This window comes from Passer montanus, unplaced genomic scaffold (assembly GCF_014805655.1).
Source record: "Passer montanus isolate IOZ18808 unplaced genomic scaffold, ASM1480565v1 scaffold88, whole genome shotgun sequence".
Lineage (NCBI taxonomy): Eukaryota > Metazoa > Chordata > Aves > Passeriformes > Passeridae > Passer > Passer montanus.
In genome coordinates this window covers 2615648-2638415 of record NW_024374145.1, presented here as the reverse complement: position 1 = coordinate 2638415, position 22768 = coordinate 2615648, and the positions used below count along the sequence as shown (strand labels likewise).

Genomic DNA, 22768 nt, shown 5'->3' with positions numbered 1-22768 from the left:
GTGTTTCCGTGTCACTCGTGGCACCATCCAGAGAACATCGGCCTTTGTGACTTCTTCCCTCCATGTCCAGTGCTCTCATCACTGCACATGGACCAGGACTGCTTTTAGGGTTCCCCATTTAAGGATGCTCCACCCAGTTCCAAAAGCAGCAGTCTCTCAACTTCGGGACACCAGTCCCCCCCAAATTTACATAGGTCTATCCATGGCCATACAAGAAAGAGTCCAGCTCAAGGCTACTCCATCATCTCCTCCCACCTGGGATTCGTCTCACCTCTTCTGACATTTCTCACATGCACCAACTTTCAACACGCTTGCTCATTTCTTCCTACTTCATCTCTCTCTCCTCATTCAGATTCAGGAGGATCAGTATTTTTAAGGTTTCCATTATTCTAGAAAGGGGTTAAAATCTTCGCCTCTGTCTGCCCAGAACTCCCACGGAGGGTGCCGCATCCCCCACTCCTGGCCAGCTGTGCTGCCAGCATGATATCAAACCTCAAGGCAGCACAGGCACTGGCTCTCTCTCTCTCTCTCTCGGGATAGGAGGGGGGCCCGATGCTTCTCAGGGCTCCTCCACCCTTCCATCTTGCCAAGCCTTCATCCCCCTCCTCTGCCCAAGGCTCCGGCCTACCTCACCCGACCCCATGGCTTCCTTCTCCCAGCCAGCCCTGGCCAGGCAGGGGAGCTCTGAGCTCCTTCGCTGACCGGGACCAAGAGAGAGTTCCTGGGAGTTCTCTGATTTTAACCCCCTGTGTTCTCAGAGGTGCTCCATACCTTCAGTGACCAAACCAGGTGCCAATATTCAAATCCAAGCACTGATTGGTTTGACCACAACCTCCCAAAAAACTCATTTCCTTCTTAACCTACGACAAGAACATAAAGCTGAATTTTTCTTACCCACATATTGGGAGTAGTAGTAGATGTAGCTACTTAAATGTACAAACATCCTTAGCTTCAAAATGAGGAACTGCTAAACTTTCACCCACAAAAATCTGTCTGATTTTTTGTTGTTGTTATTTAATTTGCTATTGGATATATATTGAAAAAGTTCATGGCTGATAATCTGATGGAATGGTGCTTCTTGTGTGTAGAAAACACTACCTGAATATGGAGCTGTACTAATGTACCACTTCTTCCTGTCTACAGCTCAGATTGGCTCATGCAAACTTTGAGAGAGTTCTGCCAAAAAAAAAAGAAATATTACTTGTTCAAGGTTTTTCTGGAAGAACTAGTTTGAAATATTTAAGCACTACAAAGTTTTATGACCTAAATGAACAGTGTGAGAGATTCCTTTACCTTTGGCTTTTTTTTTTTATTGCCAGGAGAAAACTTAATGTAATAGTGAAATGTGCTATAATCTGTCTCTCAGAGGTCCCATTCAGAAATTTATCTTCCTCTTCTTTAGCATTTAAGCCTGACCATTACTTCCTGAGGAATTTAAAAAGGAAGTGTTGAGATGTTCATAGTTTAAGTGCATACAGATGTCAAATTGCTTTGTAAATGATATTCAAAAGTGTTAATGAGGGGAGGAAATCCTATGAGAGATATCGGTCAAGATCAAGATTTGGGGTTTTGTTCCTCTTATGTTTCCTTAAAGTGGTTGAAAAATACATCCAAGAAAACTTCCCTCTAAACTGAAATGAAACAAATTAAAGAACGGGATAGTGTGGAGTTTTAATATGAGTGGATGCTCTAATATAAAATATATTTTAAGCAGAAATATGGAAAACATTACTTTTTCTTTTTGTTTTCTCCAGAGTTAAATATGTTTCAGAAAGACTTGTGCAAGTTAATGGTGGAGTAGTGTTCTGGCAATTAAAATAAGGGTAATTCAGATGCAATTTTTATGTCAAGAGCTCTTGGGACTGCAGCTGGAGTCAAGCCTATGTCCTATAGGTGGATGGAGTTTGCTGGGGAATCCAACTTGCCAGGCTTTGAAGAACTGCTATTATGAAATGCTGTAATGGTGTTAAGCTAGTGTACAGCAGTTAATAAGGGAAGAAGAAATTACTTCTTTGTTTTGAAAAGAGATGATCCTAGAAGAGAAAGGTGAACAATACCAGCTCAGTATTAGCCTCATCTCACTTTTCTCCACCAAAAAAGTGAAGCTTGGTATTTTTTCTTTCTCTTAGCTTTCAGTTGAAAGTGCACCAGAACATCAAGTTACCCGGGAAAGACTTCAACGTGAATAAGTATGACACTATTGATTAAACTACTCAGGTCTGCTAAAATGGTGACATTGGCTAGTTACAATGTTTGTTTCTCTGATTTTTTTGCTGTACTCCGGCAGCCCACTGTGTGTGAACAATAATTGTAGAACTGGGCCAAACTGTGATGCCTTTAATGTTTTGGAGATGTAGATAAAAGCTGGACAGCTGATGGGATGAGGTTGCACCAGGGTGCTGCGTTCTGCCTTGATGGAGGTGTCACTTTGAAGGCTGCCTTTTAGTGTGATTCATACAAAGCATTTATGTTTTATTTCTGCAAAGACTTTGGATGCTAAGCCAAAGGTGTTTTTAAGCCTGAACAGGTTTTATTGATATACAGAGCGGGGATAGTAGAGAACGGAGAGATAAGCATGCCACAACTGAAATGTGTAAAATAGCAGCTGAGATCCTGAACTGTTTCACTGGTTATGTGATTTAATACTCCCTGCTTTGAGTGAGATTCACTTTGCACTCCATATCCTCAGAGTCTGTAGCACAGAGTTTTGTTGTGCTCTATGCAGCTATTAAATGACTTGCAGTTTTCTTATGTGCTATGCCAAAAGGGAGGAAATATATAGAAGGCAAAAAAAAAGTTTTAAAAAAAGTTTTATTACAGGATAGAAAAGAAAGGAGGATTTAAAAAATGGAATGAAAAAAACCTGGCATTTGTTAGTTGGCTGTTCATGTTAATCCTCTTTAAGACTCATGTGACCTCAGCTGGAAAACCTCTCACATTTTTCAATCTGTTGTGAAGCAGTGAGCTTAGTGACAGTCATAAGAACCTTTAAAAATCTCTGAGCAGTTTCTGGCCCCTCTCAGTGTCACTCTCTGACTCTCTAGGCTGGCAAGCCAGCACTGCTCAGTGACTTGGACCAAATGATAAATACTAAGCCTGCTTCTATATATATCAGTTAGTCTGTTCCAAGACTGCTGGTTCAAAATGACGTGTCAGAAATGGATGTGCGAATTTTAATGCCATTTTTGAAAAGAGACCTGAACAGAATTTTTATTTTTGAAGTGGAATTTAATAATTTGTAGTGTATGCCAAAAAAAACATGCCCTGGATTTTGGCTGTTAAGGTAGTTCAGAGGAGTTACTAAAAGTCCTGAAAGGACAAAGCAGAACAAAGTGCTGAAAGCTTTCCCTCTTGAATGACTGTAGAGGTAACAAATTTTAAAAAATGAAAGAAGGTGTTATATAATAGATCATTTTGTCTCTTACATTGTCAAAGTTGGAGTAGGCTCCTACATTGTTATTTTCAGTACTTATCCAGATTAATTTTGGTTGCCTCGAGGAGCTAGATTTTACTACCATATATGCCCAGAACTACTGACAGGGGTTATTTCAGTTTTTTTTTTTTTGTTTTTTTTTTTTTGTTTTACTGTGTGGGATCTTAAATATACTACCAGGAAATGTGGGCTGATGGAGAACACTAATAATGTGGCTCATATGGTCTAACTGTACGGATTAACTGTATGACAATGGTTTTAGACCTCAACATGAAACTTACACTTTTCATAATTAGAGGAAAGAACAACCTGGAAAAGAAAGGAAATGGTCAGGTTTAGAGTTTTTATTTCACCATAAATTTTTCTGCATTATCTCCTCATAAGAACTCAAGAGAACAGCCATCTGCTTGAACTGGTGTTTTATGCTGAGCTCAAGTGAAGCTTATTTTTATCCTTTAAGTGCTATCATACTGTCTTTATTTTGCCTAAATTTTTAACACAGTTATAGTGATGAAATTTGATGTCATATGATTCCTTTCATATTGTGAGAAATGAAATATGTAGCTGTCTGGAAACACCAAACAAATAATTTATCTATTCTCAGATCTCATCAATTATGAGAGCTTGGGTTTTTCTGTGTATAAATGCTTCAGTCAGATTGGTTGCCAATAAAACTGGTAAACCTATAGAAACTAAATGAATGGTAAAACAGAGAAAATATATATGAAAGGATCTATTTTATCTGATGATTTTGAGATGATATGTCAGGAATTAAGTACAAGGATGTATTTTGTCATACCAAGATATCACTCTGAAATGAAACCTTTTAGTTCATGCTGACAGACTCTTTCTTCTTCCTAACTGATTTCCAGGTTGTAACGAGTATTAAAGAATTCAGTGACAATTTTAAGACTGTGTTTCTTAAGTGTAAGTGTGTCATCTCTAGTTTCTTGTACTGCTTCTCTAAAGTTCACATGTGTATGTAAATTTAAAAGAAATTTAGTTTTTCCTTGTAAAATGCTGCAGTGAGAATGATTAAAAAGCATCCTGGAAAGTGAGTAATCATAAAGAGAGGAAAAGCATTTTGGGAATATGACCTTGAGAAGTCTGGGGACCTGGTCCACAAATCCTATTGCTACTAAATTTTTGATGGCAAGTAGTAAAACTCAGTGCAAAGATTGAATTGTATTTGAAACTATATTTTAAAATGAAATAACAGTAAAGCAGTGTCTGACTTCACTTAGATAAATCTAGAAGTGGGTGATATATGAAAGATAAAACTTACAAAGGGACAACGTGTGAATGGAAGCAGCCAGGCAGGCTGGGGGCGTGGCCAGTAATTTATGTACACAACTGCATTTTCAACATAATTAGCTGTCTAATTGAGCATTATAGTTTAACTGACACATTTAAACATATAATTTATTTGAACACACACTGCTTCTAATCTATTTCTAATGTTTATTCTCCAGGATGGCATCAGACTATAGAAGAGGAAATTATCCTTCTGATGAACAGAAAAAAGAACCAAGAGTATATTGAGAAGCCGTGAATGCAGATAAATTTCTGTAATTTGAGATCAGAAGGGGAGCACGGATGCAGAAAAGCCATGCAGAGAAAGTTAAGTACTTTGCATGACTGTAAAGACACAACTTAATTTCAAATACCAGAAATGTGTTGCACTTCATGTTATCAGGCTACAGTGAAAATCTGACAGGTTCAGCTGGCGCCTAGGTAAGACGGATATTGTAGTAACTGAGAGGTTTAAACTGCACATCTGTCTTGTCCTGAGGAAACAAACATCCTTTTCTCAATGTCATGGGTTTTGCCATATAGATATGGCTGGATTTTTCCATTCCCGAAAAGGGACAATGGCACATCATCCATACTCTCTTAAAATGTATAGAGTGGTCTGTCAGCAAGTTGCAGGAGGAAGAAAGAAGAATTTCCTTAATTTACAGTTGCACAATCCCTGGTGTGCCAAAATTTCACTCTCTGGGTGGTAGTTGAACACCTGGACATTTATTTTTGGGGGAGAAACAAACCAATGCATGTTTGGTTTTGTTCACAGACTTTTTTTCCCTTACTTTTGGGACTTATTTGCCACAAAACAGTGGCAGATTTCCTTTTAACCCAGCAAACTTTAGTAGTTGCAGCTCATTATGTGTTTTGTGGTTCTGAGCTATGAATCTGCTGCTTCGATTACAGAAACTGCCAACAGACATGAAAATCCAGAATACAGAGGCTAAACCATTCCTGCTTTTTATCTGTGGAATTACTTTTGCATACTCAGACAATTTCATCTTCTAAACAAAATGTAGTAACAGCTACAGTTAAGGAATGCAAAACAACTAATGCAAAACTTTTCTGCCAAAATAAAGGAAGCTACTTTTTCAAATCTGAGGTTGGCACAATTCCTGGCTTTTTTCCTCACCTTTCCCTCTGCTCTCCACACTCCCAAGTAATTAATTATCAGAAGGGAAGAAGAGAAATTAATGCAAGATCATGCAAGTAGAAATAAAAATGTACGAGTCTTTTACAACAAGATGAATTCACTTATTAGGAGATCTGAAGTTTATAGCAGTGGGTTTTGCATATCTGGATAGATAAGGTAGAATAAGCTCAGAAGATAAAAATAAAACCGTATATGTAAGAACAATCTCTGAAATTTGCATAGGTCCCAAATACATGGCTGCCATGCAGAAGTCAAGAGGAAAGGGAACACTTACAGAAAAACTGGTTTTTGTACCCTTCATGGGGAAGTGAAGGAAGAGTTAGGAAGATGGACTGTGACTCAGAGCATTGTTTCTCATTTCCAGTTTTTTGACAGAATAATTGTCAGGAGGTAGAATTTCTATTTTATTGCCCAATGTGTTCAGAATAGGTCTTGTCAGGAGAAGCAGTATTGGAAATATAATGAGAAATACATTATAGAAAAAAAATTCTTTACTACTTTGACCTTTCATCCTTTACATCGTGCTCCGTGGTGATATCCTCCATTTTGTGAAGAATAGCAAGACTGTCCATACAAAGATGAGAGCACTTCACAAAGCTCCCTACTCTGGTTATGGGACTTGTTGGAACTTCTGGATTAGTGCCTCTTCTATTCTCCCTTCATGATAAAGAAACAACAAAGCCTTTCCCATTTGGAAGGCGAGGACCAGTGGAAGAGGAGAATCAGAGAAATTTCTCCCTAATTACGTCTAATAGAGTAGTCCCTGTTTTAATGATATTCCTCATTTTTGCTCTGCTTTGAGAAGAATAGGAATTCCTGTCTTTGGACTCTTGACTCTGCTCTGATGGGAAGCAGGAACAGCACCAATGCCAAACAGAAATCTGGGAACTGCTGTCTCCTCACCAAGATTTCTGCTTGGCTGTGCACTGGTGTGGACACACAAAGCTGTCTCAGCTGGCTGGTTGTGTCCTCCTCCAGTGTGCAGAACTGGCATAGCCTGGGGGGCAGGCAGGACAGTGAAAAGCTCTGGATTAAGCTGCTTTTCTTGGCTGAGCGATCTGGGATAATGATGGGTATCTGGATCAAAGAGTGAATTCTACATTATTCAAGAAGATTCACTAAGACTTGGGCATTCACTGCCCCCTGGAAAGGGGCATGAAAAATATGGAAAGTAAGAAGAAATTCAAATGGGAATGGTTCCTACTTTAGTTCAGACTTTAGTGAGTATATGTCTCCAGGTGGAAAAAAAAAGGTGAGAAATAAATATCAAAATATATAAAAATAAATATCAAAAATTAAATAAAGCAACACTTAATGGCAAGATACTCCTTATGTATCATATTCATTGCTGTCATGCCTGAGGAGAAGCCTTTAAATATATGTTGTTTTCAGAAAGCTGAATTGGGCTATTTTCCTTAGTTTCTCTAAAGGGTTTTATAAATTGAAGACAATTATTAACAAAAGGTTTATGCAGTTGATTAACGTAAAGTCTCTGCTTAACCTATACTCCTGTCCATTTATTTCTTGTTTAAATTAAGAATGAATAAAAGCCTACATTGTGTAATCTGAAGAGAAATTGATACAGGAGCAGCTCAAATTTTCCCCAGCTTAAATTTCTGTGGTATTTTGACCTATTCTGCAGGAATAGGTCAAAATACCACAGATTTTGACCTATTTACATGATTTACAGTGCACCATCTTTCTGTACTCCCTCTCTGCAACCCTTCTGTCTACCACAGAATATCTTTTACAGGGAGGTGTTGTGCTACTTGAAACTGACTACAGTTAACTTGGTGTGCTGTTTTAACTCAAGTACAATGTGTATTTTGATTCAGCAGATGGATACTCAGTAAAGGAGATATCTGTATATTCAGGGTTGCACACTCAAGGGGAGGGCCACCTCAGTGTGGGACAGGTTATGCAGAGGGAAGGCTTTGCTTTAGCTATAGAGACAGTGACTAGATACGTTTTCTACTCTGTATATTAGCTCAAAATTTCAGCACTCTGTGTGTGTGTGTGTTAAAGAGGAGTGAGAGTCTTTTATCCTGTTGAATCCCTCTCTCCCACTATCTCCTGCGAGGGGACTGTTAGGGCTCTGAAGCCTCTAGAAAAGTGTGAACAATACTGATTATATTCATTTATTTTAAGGCAAGAGCCCTCGAATTGTGCTCCCTTACAGAGTCCTCTCAACTCTCCTCTTTGAAGTGCAACAAAGAAGAATAAAACTCTGAGGTTAGTGTCCATTTTGTTATAAAAGAGCCTATGATGAGTAGAAACATTTGATAGGAAAGCCTCCTCTCTTAATCTTTGCACTAGATTAAAGGTGGGAGGGATGGAAAAATGCTGGAAGTGGTGCATTATACACAGAGAGGGTTGAGCTGTTGGCTGTTTGTAAGTTTATATGTGAAGCATGATTTTGAAATGTGCTTAGAAATCTATGTCAGTACTTTTTGTTGTCCGGGAGACTGAGTTTCTCAGGATCTGGGTAAATTGTACCTCCTCACAAATGTGGGGAGGGGGAAGAGGGCATATTTCTGGCATGGTAGCTGTTTTACACAACATTTTAAAGCCTAGAAGTGGCAAGTCAGAAATACCTTAATCAAGCCCACACACTCTGTCCATCTGCCGTACATCGGCTTCTTAATCTTCTTACTAAATGTCACAAAACATGGTAAAATTACTATGCTTGAGTAGACAGTATCTCTGAAGAATAGATTGTTAATGTGGAAAGTAGGAACTTCACTTTCAAAGTGAAAACAGAGGCTGACCTCAGCACTAAAATCCTGCTCTCTTTGGAAATGTGGGAATAATATATGGAGCTGCACTAGTACAAACTGCTGAAGCACCTTGGCAGTGCTCCAAGCAAGTGCTTTTTCTGATGGAGTTTTTAACACTTCAAGAAGACAAAGTATGTGTATTTAGATGCCAATAAAATGATTCCCTGTATGATCCACAGGCTGCATTTCAACACTAAACTGCTATGACTGTGTGCATGACTGACTGCCAGTCATTTCTGGGCATGTATGAGTTTTTGCTTATCTGCAGGTTATATCCCTTCTTCTGGTAAACTCTGTCCCTGCTTCAACCCTCAACTGAGATGCTTCTGTCCATCTCTGTTGGTGGAGATGTTATGCCATTACTGCTAAAGAAGCCCTGACCACCCCAGAGCTCATTGACTGAAACCTGACCTTGCTGCATTCATGACCTGTACAATGCTCCAACCAAGATTTGTTTGGTCTCCAGACAAAAAAATCTACACTTAATGGGAAAGGGGAAAAAAAAATCTACATTAAAAGGGAAAAAAGTGTGAGTGTTGCTGCATATGGCAATTGAGACAGGAATGAGAACAAAATGGGACCTACAATTCCCATCACAATTATTCTCGGGTAAGAGAGTAGTTTTCTGCTTAAGAGAAATCAAATAACTTCGTATATATTCTCTATCTAGTCTAAATTGCATGCAGCAGAAGGGGAAGGAGCTCAGCTAATCTGGTGGGATAGACAGGTGACCTTCTGTTAAGGGTGGGGGTAAGGAACTGGGCTTCAGATTACAACAAGGGATCTGAAAGATTTCCCCACTTGGCGTCCAGTAAATTGAAACTTTAAGTTCTTGAATTCTCCTCTCCCAAGATTTTGTATAGATTCTTTTCATAACAGAATTCAGCAGCTGAATCTACCTGTCACACCTGTGAACTGGGATAAGTATAATTAACCCTTAAAAAAAAAAGAAAATGTGATTTATAGTGGAAAACCATAATTCACAGAAAGTTCAGTACCAGATCAAATAGAAGAGTAATGCAAATGGAAAATGATACTGTATGAATTGTATGAAAAATACCATAAAAGTGAATATGGAGTTGCCAAGGTTAATTCTGACAATCTATGCAGTTGTATGTTTTCTTAACATTACAAATTTTTATTTACTGTGAAGAATTCTCCTACGAAAAATGGGGAAATGGGTTAGAAAAAATTATCACTGCTAATTTTGTCTCTGAATTTTTCAAAGATTTTTTTTCTGAAGTGCCAGTTAATTCTCTTCACATGCCCAGCCTAGCCTGAGTAATCTGAAATAAAATCCTGAATCCCTGAAGCTGCCAGCAATCTTGCCAATGTGCCAGGTATCTGGCACATGCAGTTTTAATGGAAATTTACCCTGAGGTCTTGATTTCTTGAGTGCCATGAGGTATCTCAGTACTTGCATCCAAAAGCTGAGGAAAAATAACATGGGGACTTTGAAAATTGTTGTTTCATTCTGCTAATGAGAAATGCAAACACAGAAAACTCAAGAATAATATTTATGTACAGCATTGCTTAGGTTATGATTACATATATCCAGTATATGAAAAATTGGATGGTATAAAACCCAGTCATATTTTCATATCCACAGGGCTTCAGTGAGAATTGGCTTTCTCTCGTGTGGAGCTTTCATGTTTGATACAAGGTGCTAATGATTCCTGTCTGCTTAAAAAAGACCCATTAAACTGTCAAACCATTCAGCCAAATTCATCATATCTTTTTAAATAGAGCTTTACTAGTGAGAAAAATAGGAGGGATTTCTGAAATCCCTTTTTTTCCTTCTTTTCGAGCTGAAAATTGACTGGCAGCTATCAGCAAATTGAACACAGGGAAACTTTCAGAAGCATTTGCCTTCTAAACTGCTGTTGCCTGCAGCCTTCTTGATATCAGATTTTTATTTTCTTCCTGCATTTTATAGGAAGCTTTTGACTGAGAATACAAGAAAAAAATATTTGAATTGCTTTTGGATTTCTTATAGAGTTTTATCTTATTTTTAAAATCTGTGAGCTGGATGTGTATTTCATTCCTTTTCATTTTTCCTTTTGCTGTTAAATATGTTTGTGTCCAGCACAAAGTGGAATGAAAAATAATTGAGTAAATTGCAAGACTCTGACTACAAAATAACAACCCCCCCAACATTCTCAGTAGTTCAATTTTTAACTAAAGATTTGACCTGTAGTAGAGATAACAAAGTATTTTGATATTCTCACAATTCTATGTTTGCATTAAAGCTTTAAAAATCTCTCCCAGTCTGCTGACATATTTTTTACTTCATAATCATTTATTCTCAATGACACCTTAGTTTTTAAATGCTAATAGATTTTATTCCCCCAATACTAGTTAAACTCCTTCTCAACACTACAATAGGAGCTGAAATCCCCAGTCAAAACTTTTCAGTGCTAGATCATCTACATGAAACAAATACTTTTAGGTATTTTGCCATCCTTTGACATTTGAAACCAGACTGCTGCCTTTCTGCAGGGCTGCATTCTGAAGCTCACAAACAACTTGGCATTATACACAGGAGACTCAGATCAGTTTTCTAAACAACATTTTTCATGCCATGCCACCCACGTGTAATAGTTTGGGGCTTTCCTCGTCTTTTCAGTCTTGCTGAACTTCCTCTTTTATTCCTGTGTCTCCACTCAGCATGGCAATGTGTGGCTGGAGGCTTGACTTGTGACTCTTTGGATTTGTTTGATTCAATAAGCTGATAGACAAATGCCTGGAAACATTGTCAAGGTATGCTCTCTACATCTAGAAATTATAGAGTTTTTTTGGGCTTGAGAATTCGGGACACAAGTTCAGGATTGAAATTTAGGTTCTTCACTTTGCTGCATTTGTTGTAGCATTACCATAAAGGTGAACGCTTTGTGTCTGTTTTGTAGCATTCCCCAGGGGAAATATCAAAATTGTAGCTTCTTTGGAAAGATACAGCTATGTCCAGATGTTGGCAAAAACTCTGTGAGTGTGATAAGCAGGATAAACACACCGTGTCAGCTGTGTTGAGCCTGAGGTACTTAGCTATTGTTATTCCGTGTGATGCTCAAGCACTGAGAAAAGAGGTGCAGCTGGCTAGGAAGGTTATTCACACCGTCAGAGGCCACTGATGGCATTCACGCAGTCTGGGTTACTGAATCTTCTGGCTGGTGCTTTAGCTCTTTGCAGGGTGTAGCACTTGTAGGCTTTTCTGGTAAGGATTTTTTATTGGAACAGACGGTGGATAGATTGATCAGGGCTGGCATTGAGATTCAAAAGGAAACTGTTTCACAGTGATGATCTCAGTTATGCTTTAAAATGCTTGTTCAGGAGAAAATATCTATGAATTGGGAAAAAAAACAACCGGGGAGAAAAAATAAAAAGGCTATGCACAATGCCAGATGCTATTAGAGGCTGAAGGTTTATTTTCAGAACATATTTTTTAGAAACACTGCTTCAAAAAATTTCATCAGTCTAAAGAAAATTGCACCTTATACCTTTTTGTTCTGCTTTTAGAGTGACTTTTTATGGACGAATGGGGCTGTTCTGAGTTGGACAGGTTAAGCCCTGTGCTTTCAGAAAAGCTTTTTGAAAAGACACGGAGCATTGTTTGTTGTGTTTGCATAGCGGTCCTTGCTCTGTGATGAATAATTGAAGTAAAAGTGAGATACAGTGAGATACAAATAATCCGAAGAGATTTTGTGAGTATACTGTAAGTGGGGTCAGCTGCCAGTTATGACCCTCTTCCAGCTTTGTGACCTCCTCAAGACTGGGCTCATTTGATGGATAGTTCTCACGAAATTCCCAGAATATAACAAATAATCCCCCAACACCAAATAAGTATTCCTTACCCTGAGTGAAACTAATAATTGGAAGTAAGGCTGGAACTCAAAGGAGAAAAGCTCCTATTTTTCTTATTTTTAGTGGATAGCATTGAGAAGCTATGAAGAAGAAGTACGCAAACATACTCCCTGGGAAGGTTACAAGTAATGAGATCACTAGCAAGTTGCCAGGAGTTAGGAAAAGGAGTTTTCTGAACCAGCTTTCTTCTGGTTCTACCTTATAAATTTCCCTGGGAAATTCACAAAGTCCTAACTTTGCATGCATACTATCCCCATACCACTGAAAGAGCAAGCACCCTTTTCCCTGCATGGGAGAGTGTTAATTGCTATGGCCAAAGGGAAAACAGTATTCTCCTGGCTAGTAATCAAATGTTATTTGAAAACCATTATACTGCCCAAGATTTGTACTGGATGGTTGTTGCAGACAACTGGCTTGCTGGGAGCTGCCTCAGGGTCGTCTGGTTATTGAGCTTTTGGTTTGATCATGGAACAAACTTCCTGTGTAAATAAAGGATAAACATTAGTTAAGAATGTCTGCGTCAAAGTATCAGATGTTTGAAGATGTCATGTGCTTCTTCATTAAAAAGCCTTTGAAAATTAAAATAAAGGTCACCAGCCCAACTCAGTTTTCTGATTAATGCTTTTTGCTGGTTTGGTTTGATCCAGTTCCCTGATCTTATTGGGGGGCAGCCTGTGGAACGTGCATCAAGAGAAAACATCTTGGCACAGCATGCCACCCAATCCTGGCTTTTACTTCTAACCAGTGCCATGGAAATTGGCTTGGTTTGGACTGTGGGCTGACAGGGAAGGTCCTGTCTGTCATCAGTCTGTGCAGTCACATTGGGCTGCTGTACAGGGATCAGCTACTGAGCACACCAGTAGATGGAGGCAGAAGTAGGATATGTTCAGAAAACTGGACAAGCACTACTTGACTGCTATGTAGTCAAAAGTTGCATTCATTTGCTTTTTACCTGTGTTCATTTAAACCAGATAAGCTTTTTTTATGCCTTCTTTTATCTCAGTGCCAACTATTACAGGTGAGCTATAACTAAAAATATGAGGCTTTAAAACCACTCAAGTTTTACAGTTGCAGCATGTTGGTAGTCCAGTATTTCTTCTTTCTCACATAAATTTGAAAGCACAGTTGTGCTCTGAGCTCAGTGGCGGCTTTTTGAAGGATAAAATGGTTTAACTGATCTTCTTTTTACTCCCAAACCAAGGTACTAATTAAGCAATACCTGTAAGAGCAGTAACTGTAGCAATAACCTCTCACTACACTGATCTAATCTGAAGCTATTAGCAGCTGCAATTGTTATAGCACGAAGAATTTTTCCCCTTTGGCATATGTTATAAAACCTGTCCCTTGATTATGTCAAAAATGCTTGAAGGCTATTGATTTTTGCTCTGTTTTAGGAGAAAACACCTCTTTTTAACACTTTAATTGCTCAGTTTGAATTGAAATGATCAGGTGAAGCAAATGTATTTACGCATCTAATTACCTGTTTATCTGCTCAGGGGAGCTCTGCGGATTTTTGTGTTATCAGGGATAGCACAGAAATGCCATTCTGATTCCTGAGCTGTTGGAGATCCTGTGCTCTGGGGTGTTGCCCTGCTCCTGCCTGGTCACGCATGCGAGCTGGCTGTGAACCTTTGCAGTGCATTTTGACAAAGTGGTGTTACGGTGCTGGTTCCTGACATCCCGGAAAACAGCTGCACCTACAAAAATGCCTGTTCTGTGGAAATAACGCCTGTGTGCTCCTCAGGCTGGCTGGGGGGTGTTGCTAAGTAACGCGGGGTAACACGGGAGCTCTATGGTGGGTCCTGGTCCCTGCAGAGATTTCCAAATTAGCAACACGGATGTGGGAGAGGCAGATCAACTGCAACACTAGCAGTTCAGCCCCGCAAACTGAACTTTTGTTGAGAGTTTTTCGAGAATGAAATTGGATTAGACCCAGGGATGACGTATCCTGTTTGATTTCTTTTCCCCTTGTGCTCTGACTAGCTTTATGTTTAGGCAGGCTTTTGTTTCTGGCTCTGAGCTGCTTTAAAAAATTGGGAGTGTGTCTCCGGGTGTCTTGGGTGATAGGCTTGCACTGATTGGTGAGGTTTGGCTCGAGTTGCCTGCGAGTGCTTTGTTCTTCTCACCACCCCCAGGTCAGTTGCACAACATGCCCCTCCAGTTTAAAAAGGAAAAGAAAAAAAAAAAAGGAAAAAGAAAAACAACAACCAAAAAAAGAATCAGGGGAAAAAAAAAAAAAAAGAAATGCTGAGTAATGCCAGCGGTTTCTCAAATGGCTGATGCAAACCTGGAGAATTTACATCATCATTCAGCTAGTGTAACTTGGTATGACAAGAGCTTAAATACAAGTCCATGCGGAAGCTGAGCTGGTTTCCAATGATAGGGCAGTACCACAGTGTGAAAACGCAGGTGTTCCTGAGCTGGGCTTGGATCACAGGAAGGGCTCACATACTCTTTAAGAGCTTGTTACCTGTGTGTAGGAGCAGCTGGAAAGACAAGAGAAAACAGAGTAAGAGACGAAGTAGTTGGCTACATAGAGAGGGGAAAAAAACCCTTTCAGTTTCTGCTAAAAACTTTTCTGCCTGTGCTTGCCAGCAGAGTGCTGGTGGCACTGTAGCATGTTTAGGAAAGCTGCTGTGCCCACGGTCTCTAATGGAAGCTACTTGCAGGGACAAGCTAATGGCAAGTTGTCCTCTCTGGACAGCGGACAGCCAGCCCAGGAGGGAAAAGTTGTGCTGAAGAAGAAAGTGACGCTTTTGAGGGGGATATCCATCATAATTGGCACTATCATTGGAGCTGGCATCTTCATCTCTCCCAAAGGCATCCTGAAGAACACAGGCAGTGTGGGCATGTCCTTGACTGTCTGGACAGTGTGTGGTATCCTCTCGCTTTTTGGTAAGTCCTTGAAAAGTTTCTAATTGGTCTAGAGGGGCAGCTGGTGAATTATTGTGATTATTTCTCTGATTTTACTATTGGATAGGAAGTCAGAGTGCAGAGCTAGAGCACCAATGGGACTACAGAAGGTCTGTGCTTCATGATGGGTGTGTGGAGGGTGCAAAGATTTGCAACCCCTGTCCCCCCACTTTTACAGCACCAGCTGATGAAAGCTGGAAACATATATATATATATATTTTTAATGGGTCCCTAAAGGAACAAGAATGAGTATTTTTCCCTATAGAAGGTGCTGTATGTTTTCCTCCTGTCTGTAAGATATAGTTATGATTTGCTTGTAAAGCCCTGGCAGCTGGATGAGCACGCTGCTTGAACACCACTGAAATGTTTTAGACAGCTCAACCTAGTTCCCCAGAGGCTAGAGCAAGGTCTGAGAGGAATAATTCCTACTGTAGGTAAGCTGTACTGGCATGAAGGGGAGCAAAACAATAATGCTGATAACCACTCTTCCCGGCTCTTCCTTCCTCACTCATGATGTTGCTTTGAAAGATTGGGCTACAAAAAACAGTGTGATAGAAGCAAATCTGCCCTAGGAGTTTTATTGCTGGCCTGCTTATTGTGGGAGTTTTTGTTAATTCTTTGTATTCTTGAAGAGTGTTGAATTGTGAAGAAGTCCAGTTAAGTTGTTCTGTACACAAAACCCTCATTCAGAGTGGAAAACCCCACCCTGGCCTCTGTGGGACAGAGGGTTCATTGACCTATTTAATGAGTTAATCTCAAAGAAACTGAAGAACTAACATGAATATTGGCTTTATTTAAAAGGCAAACTGCTTGTTTACTGGCAGGAGGTGAAGAGGACAAAAAGGGACTAAGTGTCTACTTAATAGGCGGAACATGCAAATGCCACCTTGTAAATTGACTCTGAACTTAAAAGAAATATTCTTTACAGGCCAAACCCACCCAGGCCAAACAAACAGTCGAGTAAGTTAGGACCCATTTGGGTCAAATGATAAATGTATGGGTACAATGTGCAGCATAATCTCTTGTACAAATGTGGAAGATTTGTCTGCAACAAAATTCCCCTGTGAAGAAAAACCTCAGATCCTATTTGTAACCCTGTCAAGAGACCTTGGTCTTTTGAGTTACTTAACCCAGAATTTGTATAAGCACTGCATTTATGGCTATAACTTTAGTAGTAGTAATCTTCTGTCTGTGAGATAAAGTCTGTACCAAACTTTCATCAAAGAGATTTTTTAGGTCATTTTCCAGACCTCTAGATCTGAAAATTGGCACAGCAAAAGATAGTATCTTGTTCTCAGAATGGACCTCTTACAGTTTGTTTGTTTGATTTTGGTTGTTCTTTCATTTTTAAAAAATTTAATATATTAAAACACCATTTCATCCTGAACCTCAACAGAGGAGGCTGGCAAAAGAAAATTCATAAACACCTTTTTTAATATGGCTGTAACTATTCCTTTAAACACATCTTCAGGTAAGCTAAAGAATAGCAGATAAAAGTTGCCATATTTTTGCAAAGATATGCAAAACAAAACAAATGAACAAGGCCGTAAACACATCTTCAGGTAAGCTAAAGAATAGCAGATAAAAGTCGCCATATTTTTGCAAAGTCCCAAACAAAACAAATGAACAAGGCCAGAGAATTTGTCATCATGTGATACAGCTTTGATGGGTCTGTACTTGTGATGTGGTTTTGACATCTGTAGTTCTTATCTAAAAGTGTTGTGACGTAAAGGCCTGCAGGGAAGAGAGCTGAAATGAGTTCCTGTATGTTGCTGATCTTAACTCTGTGTGATGCAGTGCTAACAAATCTTTTTCCTATTTATTACTGGCTGTGTTTATTCGTTGTGGAACACTATTGATGTGGTCCACTTGTGGAGCCGTGAATCCCCAGCTTTGTAACTGGCTGATGGCTCCTGACCTTCCACTGTATTTGCAGTACACAGAAACACTCCACCGGTGTTGAAAAGCTGTGACTAAGCCATCTCCTGAGTTTTGTATGGAAGATGTTAGAAGTAGTGTTGAGGAAAATTCTTATTCTGCAGACCCTGCTTCCAAATTTTAACAATTTGATTGCTTTTGCCCATAGCTGAGGAGAGGTAATACAGAGACCTTCAGACCTTCAGAGTTGGAGCCAGGCATCTCTAAGGCTGAAAGGATTGGATCAGCTTTTGATAACAAGCAAATGGGTCATATATCTTTCATTTAATAATGCAATCTGGCTGCCTGGGAAGTAGGGTGGCTGATGTGACACCCCAATTTGTTGTTCCTCTTCACAAGATATTGAGTAGCAAAGTGGTAATGGCAAATAGCTTGTCTAGTGGCTTTAAATATACCTGGATAAATGGTTTGGCATACTGCACGTCTAGCTGAGCAAATTAAAACTTACAAAATTAATATAAAATATATATTAATTGTATTTTTATATTAATTTATATTAATAAAAAATATATGTATGAAAAGTAGTTGTGACACTGTGGAAGCTCTGTTGTTTAGGCTATTAATGTTTTGATAGGTATTTCTGGATATCTCTCACTGTTGAATTCTCACAGGTGCCCTCTGCTATGCTGAGCTAGGAACATGCATTAAGAAGTCTGGCGGTCACTACACCTATATCCTGGAGGCCTTTGGCCCATTACCTGCATTTGTAAGGGTCTGGGTTGAACTCCTCATCATTCGGTGAGTGTATCATGACTCTGTTTTTTTTCTGATTGCACTGCACTTGTCAGTCATAAGGAAAAATCTCTGATGTCGGGCAAAAAAAAAAAAATCAAATATATTTTGGTCAGTGTACTGTATTCTTTCACTAGGATTGCTTCAGAGAGTTTAAAAATGTTATTCTGCTTATCACCTTTGTTCAAGGAGACAGGTGTGCATATATGCATATATTTTCCCTGCCACAAAAATTCAATTAATTGCCTTAATTTTGGTAAGCTAACTATGTCCATTGATGTCACTAATGATGTTGTTAGCCATACCTAGATACAGTACAGTGGAAGAGAGAAGTCACCTTTACCTTTTCTCAGTCTTGGCAATACCTTCTGGAGCTATTACTGTTGTCTATGGATACAGGAATAACTCCTGGTGAAACTATTGTCCAGTAGTTTTCAGAGTTAGGGGCACCATGTATGCTTTATATGTCAGATTGGGCCCTGTTTTTTTGTTTTTGTGGGGTGTTGGAGAACTTAACTCTTACATTGGAAAACACTAACTGACCAAATAAAGAAACGCTGTTTTCACATACCTAAAATGTCCAATATGTTGCCTTGGTGTGTAAACTTGTGACTCACGCAGGCTTTGACATTGTGCAGAATAATTACAATATGAAGATGTTGAATCGTATAAAATAAACTTTCATAATGTAAATGGATCAACGTATCAAACTCTTTTTGAGTGTAGACTTTTTTTTTTATTTTTACAGTTTTGCTGAGTTTGGTGATCTTGATACATGTAGAGCAGGGCAACTCACAGAAAATGACTTTAGGAATGCTCCATCCACCCCCTGCCTCGGGCTGGTTAGCGCTTCTTTCCTCTCTTCCGCAACCAGCAGATTAGTCATAAACGAGGCACAAGCATGATTTCAAATCACAGCCACGTTTACATAACACCGACAAGTCCTAGCATAGACTGTTGAGTTTAAAAGTGCTGACAGTGCTGAGTCATTATGAATCTATAAATCCTTGTGTTGTTTCCAGAGGAAATAATTTTGTATGTCAGATGGTCCAACACAACCTCCCCACCAAAATGTAACCTTTGAATTAACTGCAAAATTTCCATCAAATGTGATGAAAGGGCAGATGTCTCAACTGTATGAACCTTTTGCCAAGAAGGAAAATCAGGCAGTGGAATGAGAACTATGTTTTCACAGGTCTCTGTGAACAGCTATATCATTTCACATCAAAGAATCAACAAAAGGGAACAGTATTAGAAATCATCCTCTTAATCTGCACCTTGTTCGGCAGAGGCAATTTATTAACCTAGGCACTACACCCACAAGAATCCAGGCATCATAAATTCCTTTCCTCACAAAATAATTACGTTTTTATGTACAACAGTGTCCCAGGAGTGTTGTATAAGTGCTCTTAGTCATCGTGATCTGCCCCACACCCAGAAAATAATCGTGTTGCATGGGAGAGAACATCAGTGGATTCCTTAATAACCCAATCTGAGAGGCTGTGAGGAAGCCATACATGTTGTAACTTGCAATGACCAGAGCAGCACTGCTGAAACTCTGTGTAGAGTTTTATATCTGATTTCTGCATCAGGAAGCTAATTGACTGCTACCGTCAAAGAACTTGAGACCTCATATATGTTTATTTTATGTTTTTAGCAGATGAAATTGCACACACACATCTCAGCTAGACTGGTTTTTCTTCTGAAAAATTGCAGGATTATCACACTCACAGGCTGGTGGAGGAGTCGCAACCAAAATAGACATTTCCTGCTCTCATGTATCTCTTTAAAGCTGCTACTTGACAGTGGAGGATACACTTAACTACTCTGCACATATACTGATTAGTTCTGCCTTACACTGCACTGCTTCTCACTCAGTGTGAACCTTTTTCTCTCCCAAAGCCAGGTTCTGTGTATTTTATACATATTTATGTACCATTAAAAAACCCCCAACAACTACTTTTCAATCAAGTGAAGATAGCAGTGTGACTGCCTTGTCTATAGAGCTTCACTGTGGTGGTTGCCAAACAAAGGCTGGATGAGAGTGTGCTGCCAGGTGCCTGACTTAGCTGTGGTATGTGCTGGGACCCTGTCCTGCTCTTTATCTGATGTCTTCCTGTATCCTGGCCCTTCAGTGAAAGCTGGTCATGCACTTTGTACCTGCTCCTGAACACACAGCTATGGAGCACTGTAGCAAAAGGAAGAGCATAGAATCAGTAAGGTTGGAAAAGACCTCCAAGATCGAGTCCAACTATTAACTCAACACTGCTGAGACCACCACTAACTTGTGTCCCTAAACACCCGTCTATGTGTTTTTTAATACTGCTCTATTCTTTGAACTTCCCCCTCCACTGACTGACTGCACTGCCAGCAACATCTCCCTCCCCCAAGACATGGCAATGTCAGAGCTATTTATTAGAGATGACATTTAGGAGCTATGTATTTAGAAAAGAAGCAGTGACTGCTTCTTTAAAAAGGCTTTTCCTTGAAATGGGAGGGCAAAATCCAAGGTCTGAGGAAAGGAGCTAGGACTGAGAAAAAAAGTCTGGGACAGCTCCAAAGATCTGATCTTTCATCTGATCTAGGGTACTCCAAAACCACTTATGGCAGGCTGCCTGCAGTACTTGAAAGCCAGAAGCCTGGTGATCTTCTGATATGAATTAGAAATATTCCACTGAGGTAAAGTCAATAAATGTCTGTGAAAGTCCAGACAAAATTTGCAAAGCCATTTTCTGGCCAGTGAGAGGAACATCCCCACGCATGGCAGATGCACGTGCAGCAGCCCTTGCTCATCCATGCAGAAACTTACTGAGGCAGATTGTTCTGTTCTGTTCTGTGCTGCTCTGCAGCTTGGTCCAACACAGTGTGTGGCTTCTGGGTTGATCATAACACAAAGAAAGTGGGTTTTGTTTCCAGGGTGCAATGCCCTTGTGGAAAATTATTTTATTGTTTGATGGAGAACAACAAGGTCTCTGCAGAATTTTTATCAAAATTCTGGAAGTGAGGTGTTTCAGATTTTTTCACAATAAATTTGCATGCACTTTTGTTCAACTGAGAAATCCTTTGAGAATCATGTGCCCTTTTGTCCTACAGTGTGTATGTGATAAACCACAGATGCCACCAGCTGTCCTAAAAAGAGTGAAAATGTCGTCCCAAATGGAACATGAACAGTAACATGCAGGCACAGGCTAATTTTGCTACTAATGTGTGTCAGTGCTAAGGCTTCTGTCAAACAATTAGCTTCTCATAATATCAATATTATGTGCATTTCAAATATGTAAATGCAACAACTTTGTGGGGTATTGGAGAACTTAACTCTTAAGTTCTCCAATAAAAAAGCACTAACTGACCAAATAAATAAACATTATATCTTTCTTCATATTCCTTTGTTTTATGGTATTCTATAGTATATTACAGGGATTTTTGCTCTTTCCTGCAGTGCTAGGAAATTGTTAGTCAATAAAAGGAAAAAATTCTGTTGGTATTTTAGAAAATCCCATTTCGACTGTCTCAATTTAATAAAAGACCTGGGTAGATTGTGGATGCTTATTTTAGTAAATCAGAATTCTCAACTTGAATTATTTTCATTTGCTTGTGTCTCTGAGGGGTGAGATATATCTGGCCACTAAAATTCACTGACTTTTGTGCAGAGTGTTGCCCATGTAATCTGATTCTGGCTATGTTCACTTCAAGTGAGTGAATGGAGATTTGTATTGATACTTTTCCCTTTTGATTACAACTGCTTTGCAACATGGAAGTTGTAAGAGCCACCTTGGTAAGAGTTTTTGCTGTCAAGATCAGAATCACTGAGTAGTGCTGAAACGATACTAAAAGGTTAAAATTCAACATAAAATTTTAAATTTATTTTGTTAATTCAAGTGAACTCAAATTTCTATTTCAGTGCTACATTCAGAAACTGTGGTGCACATCAGCAAAGCCACAAGAAAGCACCAAAATTAAAGTTCACAGTTCTCTGATAGTGAAGTTACAGCATGATCCAATAAGAATAACAACTATGTACTATTACAGATTAACTTTGTGACTTTGTTTTTTTTCACTCCAGCCCTGCTGCCACAGCAGTGATATCATTGGCATTTGGACGCTACATCTTGGAGCCTTTCTTTATGCAGTGTGAAATCCCAGAACTTGCGATTAAACTTATTACAGCTGTCGGCATCAGTAAGTGTCCAGTTTTAGATTTCAGGGGAGGGTAAAGATTATATAAATTAAAAAACCCCAAACATATAGCACACTGAGCAGGTTGTTGTTTGGTGTAAATAATGAATTACTGTGCATCCAGTGCCAGGGGCACCTGTGTGACGTTTTGCCTGCATGTGCGTGTTTGTGAACAAACACAGGAGCAGAATTACTGTGCATCCAATGCCAGGGGCACCTGTGTGACGTTTTGCCTGCGTGTGTGTGTGTTTGTGAACAAACACAGGAGCAAAAAGAACAGCAGACTTTATCAATGGCAGGGAAAATCTATTATCAAGGCTGATTCTGTTGCCACTTGGATTTATGGCCAAATTTTCATTATTTTTGTAGAAGCAATTTCAGTCCCTAAGAGACGGAGAGGCAGTGCCAGAGATATGGAAGAATGATTACCTTCTTTAAGTGCTTTGCTCTACCTTGGTTTTAGGAGGCAGTTGAATGCCAAATATG

General features: G+C 39.3%; 1 protein-coding gene across 2 annotated transcripts in view; it reads left to right on the top strand.

The window, feature by feature from the left end:
- Positions 1–11325: 11325 nt before the first annotated feature.
- The window catches only part of SLC7A11 (solute carrier family 7 member 11), a 69476-nt gene continuing 58033 nt past the window's right edge, over positions 11326–22768 (top strand). Inside the window, exons 1-4 of one of the 2 annotated variants that reach the window (XM_039733447.1) lie at positions 11326–11425; positions 15193–15418; positions 17986–18112; positions 22170–22285. In XM_039733447.1, coding sequence (XP_039589381.1) covers positions 11405–11425; positions 15193–15418; positions 17986–18112; positions 22170–22285 — 490 coding nt within the window. In that variant the 5' untranslated portion in view covers positions 11326–11404. Of the gene's footprint in view, positions 11426–14928; positions 15419–17985; positions 18113–22169; positions 22286–22768 lie in introns of those variants that run through there. The other variant, XM_039733446.1, reaches the window with a different exon arrangement.